Source organism: Passer montanus, unplaced genomic scaffold (genome assembly GCF_014805655.1).
Source record: "Passer montanus isolate IOZ18808 unplaced genomic scaffold, ASM1480565v1 scaffold15, whole genome shotgun sequence".
Taxonomy (NCBI): Eukaryota; Metazoa; Chordata; class Aves; order Passeriformes; family Passeridae; genus Passer; species Passer montanus.
In genome coordinates this window covers 13749868-13759594 of record NW_024362051.1, presented here as the reverse complement: position 1 = coordinate 13759594, position 9727 = coordinate 13749868, and the positions used below count along the sequence as shown (strand labels likewise).

Genomic DNA, 9727 nt, shown 5'->3' with positions numbered 1-9727 from the left:
TTATCCAATTTTGCTCATCATCCTGATGGTGAGTCTCTGAATTTGGGGTGAATGTGGCTAATGGGGATTTTTGTGATGTTTAGCTCTGTAAAACTGAGGTGCAGCTGCTCCACACAGCCAAGGCAGTGTTGGTTTTCTCAGCCTCTCTGTGGGAATTTTTGGGATAATGTGGAACTAGAAAGACATGAGTTAAGAGGCAGAGAATGATGCATAATGGGAGCATTTCCTCAGCCCTGCTCTGTGCTGGCTGGAGCTGGAGCACTAAACACCAGAGAATGTGAATGTTACTAAATTTGCTTTAATGCAGGATCACAGTCAATGGTTTATTATAACTCCTCTATTTAATTAACTATAGATAATGTATTCAATGATATTCAGCCAAAACAATTGTGACCCTTTCTAGAAGTGTTTCAAGTCCTCTGAGTCATTGATTCTGTCAGATTTTCCATTTTAGTCCAGAAAATGTTCCTGAGTTTCTGGAGTATTGCACCATGTCTCCAGCTGGTATCTCCTCACTGCAGCCTTTTGCAGAAGTATTCACACAAATAAAGTGTTTGTTTATATTCAGTATCTCTGGAAGCAATTGAACTTGGCAGTAATTTTGCCCTCTGAAATGTGGCACCCATTTTCCAGCAGTGAATCCATGTCTCCATCTCCCAAGGGCTGGGGGCAGGAGGAGCTGGGGTCTGCTGGGGATTTGATCTTTTGGCTCTGAGCTTCCTCCTCTCTCCATTTCGTGGCTGGTTTGGGCACTTTCATTCCATCAGCACGGCAGGGGAGGCTTTCCCTGGCTCTGCCCAGCTCAGCTCTCCCTGGAGCATCCCAGATGTGTCTGTGCCAGGCTTCTCCTCCCTGCTGTGCCAGCTGTGTGGCAGGAGGAGGGGAGGGCACAGGAATTCCTGTGGGGCCAGGCTGGATCCTCCAGAGCCCCTGGGAGCAGGGATGTTGGCACCTGGGTACCAGAGGGAGCTCCAAAGGCAGCCTGGGCAGCACTGAAGCTGCAAGGTAAGGAATGCTGGAGGAGAGGTGACTGCACCCCCTCTGTGCCCTGCTTCCCCCCTGGCTTTGGGGAAACATGGGGCAGGAATTTCTTCCCTGGGTCAGCTCTGGCTCAGCCGCACTGGGAAGTGCAGTCTTGGTGGGATTTGTGTCCCTCTGTGCAGGAGCACAGTCAGAGGGGCTCCTCTCGCAGCCCCTGAGGAGAAATGAGCAGGGGGTGGTGGTTCCACTGGCTGGGAGTGAGCCTGAGGTGATTTTGGCACTGCTTTTCCCACAGCTCCTCCTGGAAGAGCATCCCAGCAGAGATCCCAGCTGGGAGAGGCTCAGGTGCCTGGAAATGTCATCTAAATAGTACAGAAGGTAAAGGGGGAAAGGCCGGGGTGTGTTTGAGCCTCGTGCTCACTGTGCTGGGGCTGCTTTCCCTCTCCTTTAGGAGGGCAAAATCAGTGCTTGGGTTTCAAAAGGAAAGGGTTTTTGTTTGAGAAGCTGTAAGGGGTTGATGGAGACAGGAATGTTGCCCCTGCTCCCTCTCCAGGCTGCTCAGGGTGTGAGGATCCCCTTGTCCAGGATTTCCACTTTCAGTTCCCAGTTAAGTGATTCCAACTTAACCTCTTGTCAGGGTGGGACAGGGACACTTGGCATGTGACAACAGGACAGCCAGCGCCAGGGCCATCACCTGGAGAGCTCCCTTCAGCTCCTCAGCACTCCCTGGGTGTTGGCAGGAGATAAACTGGGGGTTTATTCAGGAAGGTTTATACAAAAAGTGGAAGAACTAAAAGCTTTGGTATATTTTTGTTGAGTTTGTATTATTAATCCCCTACAGATTTCTTGCCTTTTGGCCTGGGAGTGCTCAGAGGTCACTCAGGAACTCAAAAAGGGGATCCTAAACTGGGGAAGGGTTCCCAGCCGCCAGGTACAGAGTGGAAATGCTCTCCTTGGCTCCAGCACTCCCAGAGCTGGCTGGGAATGGCTCTGTGTGCTGCCTGCTCCCAAAGCAGCTCGTGGCTGGAGCTGCTCCCTGCTTTCCATCAGTGCTGGGATGGGCTGGGCACGGGCTGGGCCCCACTGCTTGGTTCTGGGCACGTTACCAAGCCAGGCTGACACAAAGAAGTGCCTCAAACACCTTTGATGCTCCCTCCTCTTGCTGAGCAGGGCCAGCTGGGAGTGAACTCCATCCTAAAGTCACGACCTTGGGTGAGATGAGCTTTAGGCTGAAGACATCTGTCAGTAATCCCTGCACTGAGAGTATCTGGAAATGCAAAACCAGCCTTTATGTAGCTAATACAGCATTGCTGGTTGTTCCCAGAGCTCTGGAGCCCAGCAGGGCACAGGAGGAGCAGATGAGGTCAAATCAAAGCCACGTTGAGTCAGAGGTGAGCATCCTTTACCTGTCAGCTCTGCAGGTTTTCAGTGACACATTCCCAATGTCCGTCCTCCCTGAAGGGTCCTCTGGTGGAACAGACACCCCTGCAGGAGCAGAGTTTGCCCTAAAAGTGTCTCTGGAGCAGGGGATCCACACTGCTCCACATCCACGGGACATCCAGGCTTTCATTTCTCACACAAATCCCTTTGGATGGCTCTGATCCCATCAGCAGCTCCACAGGGACCTGGGAATCCTCCAGGTAAGGGGCCAGGACAAGGTGGGGGCTCCTGGACTCAAATAAATCAGAATTGGGAATGAACACATTCCTGTGAGCAGGGGGACAGGCAGGACCAGGGCAGGGACTGTCCCCTGTGCTGGCACTGCTGAGGGACCTCCAGGGGTGTCCAGTTCTGGGCCCTCAGGCAGGAGGGACCTGCAGGGGCTGGGGCACGTCCAGGGAAGGGAACAGAGCTGGGAAGGGGCTGGAGCCCCAGGAGGGGCTGAGGGAGCTGGGGAAGGGGCTCAGCCTGGAGAGAAGGAGGCTCAGGGGGCCCTTGTGGCTCTGCAAACCTCCCTGGGCAGTTCCAGTGCCTGAACCCCCTTTCCATGGGGAAATTCCTGCTGTGCCCACCCTGAGCTGCCCTGGCCCAGCCTGAGGCCGTTCCCTCTGCTCCTGTCCCTGTTCCTGGAGCACAGCCCGACCCCCCGGCTGTCCCCTCCTGGCAGGAGCTGCAGGAAAAGCAGAGGGGCAGATTCCCCTCCCTGTTCCAGCTCCTGGAGCCTCCTGTGGGGCAGCTGGGAGGTGCCACCTGCTCCCACCTGGGGCTGCAGTGCCAGCAGCACAGAAATGAGCCCAAGCTGGAGGTCACTGCCACGTCCAGAGAGGAGCTTTTATTTTCAGGAAGAGCCACGGCAGCACACGTCACTGAGCACAGGCAAGGACTGGCACCAGCAGCCAAGGTGGGCAGAGCTGGACTGGGAGCAGCCAGGGGATCCAGAGTGGGCTCTCCATGAGACCCCTCCTCTTCCAGGGGAGTTCTCCACTGCTGGTCACAGAGGCTGTCTGGGATCGTTGGCTGATGGAGCAGGAGCTGCCAGGGGGTTCCTGACAGGTTTGCTGAGCCCAGGGAGGGATTGGAGGTGACACAGGACAGGGACATTTGGTGTTTGGAATTTCACCCAGTTGGGAGGGGGAGCCTTTTCCCAGTGAGAGCCTTTGACCATTTTGGCTGGTGAGCCACTGCTGCCATTGACAGAGCCTTAGGAATGTTTCCCTGGGGAAACTGGGAGTTTATTTTAAATTAAAAAGAGATCTTTTCCTAATGCACATAAAAATAAAGGAGAAAACAATGCCTGAAGGACAAAGCAGAACCAAAGAATCCTTCCCTGTGCTGCTGGTTCCATCTCACTCCAGGAAATTTCATGCCAAGATTTGATGCCCTTCAATGGGGGCAGAGAAAAGCTTTTTTTGAGGATTTCTTTAAGAAATTTGGCACTTGGAGTGAAACCAAGCCAAGCTGTTCTGCAGCCTCGTGTGCCCAAAGCCCAGCAAACCCCTGTGGGCACTTCCACAGAGGGGAGGATCACAGCACTGAAGCAGCCCTGGGTGGGTTTTTTTCCAATTTTTTTGGCTTTTTTTTCACTCCACAGTTCTGGTGTCAAAAGTTACATGAATTTTTTTGAGATAAAACCCTGTAAAAACAGGTCATTGCCAGCCAGGTTCCAGAGATGAACCAGGAGCACCTTCCACCACAAACACCAATAATTTGTGTCTTTCCAACAACCAGCAATTTTCTACCTCAGCATTCCAACTGGGGCTGTTTCTGCCCAGTGTCCTTCTGAATCCTACAGGAAAAAGACGTGAAGCTTTATCAGTGACTTTGCTGTGGAAGAAGTCTTTAAAGAAGTCAGACACCATGGCCAGGAAGCCACTTGTTCTTCTCATGCACAATATTTCTCCTACTGAGCAACATTTTTGTTTGTTCTGAGCGTGATTTGTCTGTTTGCAGTAAATACCTGTCACATAGCAACAGAAATATTACTAAATAATAATACATAGAATGTTAAGCTCCTTGGTCTAGAAGCTTTTAATGAAAAAACCACATGTTCCTGATAAAAAATAATAAATAATGTCAGCTTTGTACATTAAAAATATCTGTACATGGTTCCACGATATGACAAAGTACAATTGTATTTTCTAGGCTCAGGGTGGCATCTTGGGGTAGATCTTCACCTAAAAAGGGTCGAGGCTCGTGGTCTTGATCCTGCATGACAATCCTTTTCCCAAATTCGTGGAGTTTAGAGCCTTGCCCACCCTTTCCATGCAAAGGGGGAAGCAGCCCACGAGGAACGTGGCAACAGCGACATGCAGGGAGCAGCTGAGGACTGAGATCTTTGCAGATGTGAGACTGGAGAGTCTGGAAAACTTCTTGCCTCGACTGGAAGAGACCAGCAACAAATAGAAAAATAAAGGTGGCAAAGGTAAGTAGAAGTGTCTCTTCCAAATGTAGCTAGAAAAGGGTTTAGGTGTTTTTTTTCCAAGATGGCACTTAGTGATCCGTTGGCTCTGGCTCCTGGCCAAGCTTCTGCTGCCTCAGAATGCCCAAAGTTTGCTCAGGGAGGGATGGGGACAGCTCTGGGCTCCAGGGCACGTCCCATCCCCTGGGAATGGCAGAGCAGGGCCATGGCTCTGAGCTGGGCTGGTCCCACTCAGCTCCTGCTCCCCCTGGGATCCTCCCTGGCCAGGAAACCCCACCAGAGCATTCCAGAGCTCTGGGGCTGGAACCAAAGGGCAGCAAACATTTCCTCTTGTTCTCCTGGAGAAAACGTGGGGCTGCTCCTCCCCTGGCAGTGCCCGGGCTCCAGGCAGAGCCAGCAGGGAGGGAGCAGCTCGGTGCCACCCCACAGCTGGGAGCTCCAGGATGGGGTGAGCTGGGAAGGAGCAGCTGGAAAGGAGCAGCAGGAGTCCCTGCACAGGCTGGTTTGGAGCTGTTTTGGTCCTGGAGCAGGGCTCTGGCACAGCTCCAGCTGCTCCTGCAGGGACAGGGACAGCAGTCCTGGCCCTGCCCATGCTCCCAGCCAGCTCCCACAGCTGGGCATTCCTGGGAATTCACTGCAGGAGGCACCAGGACAATGCAGAGGGATGGATGTTCAGGTCCTGCTGTCTGTGAATCCTTGGGATATCCTCAAAGGCCTCTGTTCCTCCTCTTCTGGGCCAGGACTAGAAACAGGACTCTTGGGATTCAGGGTCAGTGTGGATGGGAAGCTTCTCTTGTTCCTGGTGGTGCCCGTTGTGTAAAACCGTGTACCTGGCAGGGGAACACAAACCTTTGTCAGTGCCAGGGCAAGGCCAAACTGATAGAAAATGGAAAATGAGATCTTGCAAACCCCAAAGTATATTTAAGAGAGTGATTCTCCCAAATATCCAGATCCCACATTAAAAACTGTGAATCTCTGCTTTGGGAATGAAATCTCCAGTGTGGAGCAGTCAAAGCAATCCCTGAAAACCAAGAAGCTGCTGGGTTTCAGGTGTCTGAGGTGAGCTGCACTGCCTGAGTGTGGCTGGAGGATGCTCCTGCAGGAATTCCCAGCTGGATGCTGGCTCCCAGCATGGCCAGGGCCCTGAATGTGTGTGTGTTTCCCCCAAACATCCCCTGGAACTCCAGCACTTCAGACAAGGATCAGGAATTTTAAAATGTGCTCCCAACGAGTCACAGACTGGATGTCAGAGACAAGCAGAGACGTTTTGACCTCACACTGAACAGACTCCAACGAGACGGGCACGAAGAGAGAACAGAGCTGGAGCTGATGGACCAGTCAGACAGGGACACTGGGACACAATCCACCCGGGACACCTCGGGAACGCCAAAGGCTCTGCCACAGGCGGGACACGGAGGGAGCCCTGACACCCGGGGCAGCTCAGCACCATGGACAGGGACCGGGATATCCGAGGATCCAATGGACAGGGACCGGGATATCCGAGGATCCAATGGACAGGGACTGGGATATCCGAGGATCCCAATGGACAGGGACCGGGATATCCGAGGATCCCAATGGACAGGGACTGGGATATCCGAGGATCCCAATGGACAGGGACCGGGATATCCGAGGATCCCAATGGACAGGGACCGGGATATCCAAAGATCCCAATGGACAGGGACCGGTATATCCAAGAATGCAGACAGACAGGGACCGGGATATCCGAGGATCCCAATGGACAGGGACTGGGATATCCGAGGATCCCAATGGACAGGGACTGGGATATCCAGGGTTCCCAATGGACAAGGACTGGGACACCCAAGGATCCAGACAGACAGGACTGGGATATCCAAGGTTCCCAATGGACAAAGACTGGGATATCCAAGAATCCAGACAGACAGGGACCGGGATATCCAAGAATCCCAATGGACAGGGACTGGGATATCCAGGGTTCCCAATGGACAAGGACTGGGACACCCAAGGATCCAGACAGACAGGGACTGGGATATCCAAGAATCCCAATGGACAGGGACTGGGATATCCAGGGTTCCTGATGGACAGAGACTGGGATATCCATGATTCCAGCTGGACAGGGACTGGGATATGCAAGGATCCAGACAGACAGGACTGGGATATCCAAGGTTCCAGATGCACAGGGATTGGGACACCCAAGGATCCAAACCTTCCTCCGTGTTCTGCAGCCGTCCCAGAGTGGAGCAAGAGCAGCAAGAGCAGGCGGTGCCGATTGTTAGAGGTTCATTAAGCTAAAGAGGAGTCATTAAGGTGTCCCGGGGTGTCTGTGGCACAAAGTGTCTGTCTGAAGCCTCTGGCAGTGAGCTCAACACTTCCAGCTGTTCACCCTGTGGGGAAAGAGGACTGCTAGGACAGGAGGAAAGAGCATCCCAGCTCATGGCTTGCTCAGGTACCAGCACATCGTTCCTAAAATATTCCCCACATCTCCAGGAGTCTGTTAAGGCGTCCTCTGCTGCCAGGCCTTTGTGTTCCGTGGGGTTTTCCATGCCCTGCAGCCTTTCCCTTCAAATGTAAGTTCAGAGCCTGCTGCCAGTTGTAGGGCAGTGATTTAATGTTGGATAAAAGCTGGGATTTCACAGCCCTGCTTTTGTTCTCACAAAAACACAAAGGAAAAAAGCAGAAACGAGCAGATTGCAATTGATGTTCAACACCCTTTGCCGCTTTTATCAGGGACTGATCTCCCCACTGATACTGACAATTTTGGCAGTGAACATTCACTGCCTGTGTCTCCATTTCCTCCTTTTCCAGTTGCTGAAGCCCAGCTCCAAATGAAACAATTCCAAACACTTTTCTTCCTTCGTCTGCAACCAGAAACTCCCCCAGGAGCAGCCACCATCCCACCTGGAACAGATCTCCAAGGAAAAGACAAGTTGGTGAGGATGATGGCTCCCACTGTATCACAAACCTTTTGTTATTTGCAGGAGCACCCAGAGGAAAACAAGATGAAATTATGTAAAAAGGGATAAAGTGGGAAGATTTGCATTTGGCTTGAGCAGAATCCTGTTCTCAATAATGTTTTTTTTATACATTTTTTTCTCCTCAACCACCTAAAACAGTGGAAGGTAGAAGAGGTTTTGAGGTAAAAGTTGGCTGGAGCCACATTTTAAATGGAACTGAGCTTCCAAACTGAATGAAGGATTGAAATTTTTCTAAGCTTTGACAATTGTGTTGCTCCACAATTTCTCTTTCCCTGCATTTTCCTTTCTCTCCCAAAGTGATTTTCCTCTGGAGTATTTGCAGCACCACTGCTGGAACTTCACCCTCCAGATCGTGCCCATTCCTCAGAGCTCTGCTGCTCCCACAGGGAATAACAAGAGCAAGAAAAATAATTGATCTGCAGTGGGGATTGTGGTGAACAATCACTTGGCAGAGGTTATTTTAATGAACACATCCCTGAAATCAGCCCTGCACCATCTGCTCTGTTCCAGAATTATAAATTCTGAATTAGAAAACAACGGAATTCATGAACCACTCTAGGAGTGAGGGGAAGAGAGCAGCTCCAGATGATTTTTGTGCTTTATCCCAGCCTGTGCTGGCTCTGCTCTGCTCCGTTCCTGGGTCAGGAATGGGTGGAAAAGGTTTATTTTTTTTTAACTTCTGTGTTTTATGGCAGCCACAAAGCCCCAGGAACCAACCCTGGACGTGCAGGCTGGGTCTGGGTGGCACCAGAAAGATCCCACAGATGGAGCTGCAGTGGGCCAGGAACGCTGAGCGTGTTCTCCAGGACATCAGGAAGGTCCCCTCCTCTTGTCTGCTGGAAAGGGACTTCTGATATTTTTGGAAAACTGGGAGATGATGGGTAAAGAGAACTGAGAAAAGTGTGACACAAAATCCAAGAATCTCTGGAATTCCCTATTTTAATCTGTGATATTTTTCCACTTTGAAAGAGCAAAACCCTCAAATCTGAACTCCACCAAATGTCAGAATGAACTGGGAACAAAATGCATTGCTCTATTTCCATCTTCTGCTGAAAAAATGAATCCACAGAGGCCAAATGAAATGGAATTTCACAAAACATTTGCTTTTAATGCAGCTGCATATGAAACGTCCACACCTCTCTCAGCATTCCCAGGTTCACAGACTCCAGAAAATTAAAAGTTTCCCAGTAACTCTGTAACCTCTGGGTTGAATTTGTCCTGCTCCCATCCCTGCAGTGAGTTCTGCACTTGACCATCAAATCATTAGAGCAGCGTAAGAATAAATTGAATTATCCCGTTACAGCCCAATGTGAAACCCCAGATCTTGGGAAAACGTTGGGATTGCTGAATTATTTACATGGCTCTGACAGCAATGTTGATTTTAGAGTCCTTTGTAGTCAAATCTAGACACAAATCTCTCTCTGTCTCATGACAAGTGTTTATTTTCCCACTCCTGAGCAGTTAAGCTGAATCTCTTAATTATCTTTAAATCAAATAATGCTGTTCCGACCTTGGGAGCTGAACTCAGGCCTCGTCATTCTTTGCTAAATATCAGGCAGAGGTTTTATGGAACATCTGCCTCCAGCCCACATCACCAGCTTCCAGTGCACTCGGGAGGATTTCTGCAGAAATCCACATTTAAAATTAGCAGTTCTCAAGTAAGTAAATACTTATTTCTCTTGAATAAGAGGAACATTAAAAAAAAAGATTAAAAGGAGATTTTTTTTTTGTCTCTGACAAGCCTCAGAAAACAAAGAGAGCATTTCCCAATATGTTTGTCTCTCCTTTTTTCCCCATTGTTCCATCATCTCTCTTTTTTCTGGCAAACCAAGACTAAACCCCCTCCAGTCCCTTTGTTTTTGTCTTTGCAGGAGCTGTGGATCCTTTTTGAGGAGGATGTTTAGAAGTGCAGTCAAATAATAACCTGAAATAGGAT

The 9727-nt window shown here is 50.5% G+C and overlaps 1 protein-coding gene across 1 annotated transcript in view; it reads right to left on the bottom strand.

Moving 5' to 3' along the window:
• Nucleotides 1-5345: 5345 nt before the first annotated feature.
• HTR4 (5-hydroxytryptamine receptor 4) overlaps nucleotides 5346-9727 on the bottom strand; it is a 61429-nt gene continuing 57047 nt past the window's right edge. Inside the window, exon 8 of the mRNA XM_039701805.1 lies at nucleotides 5346-5670. Coding sequence (XP_039557739.1) covers nucleotides 5583-5670 — 88 coding nt within the window. The 3' untranslated portion in view covers nucleotides 5346-5582. The remainder of the gene's footprint in view (nucleotides 5671-9727) is intronic.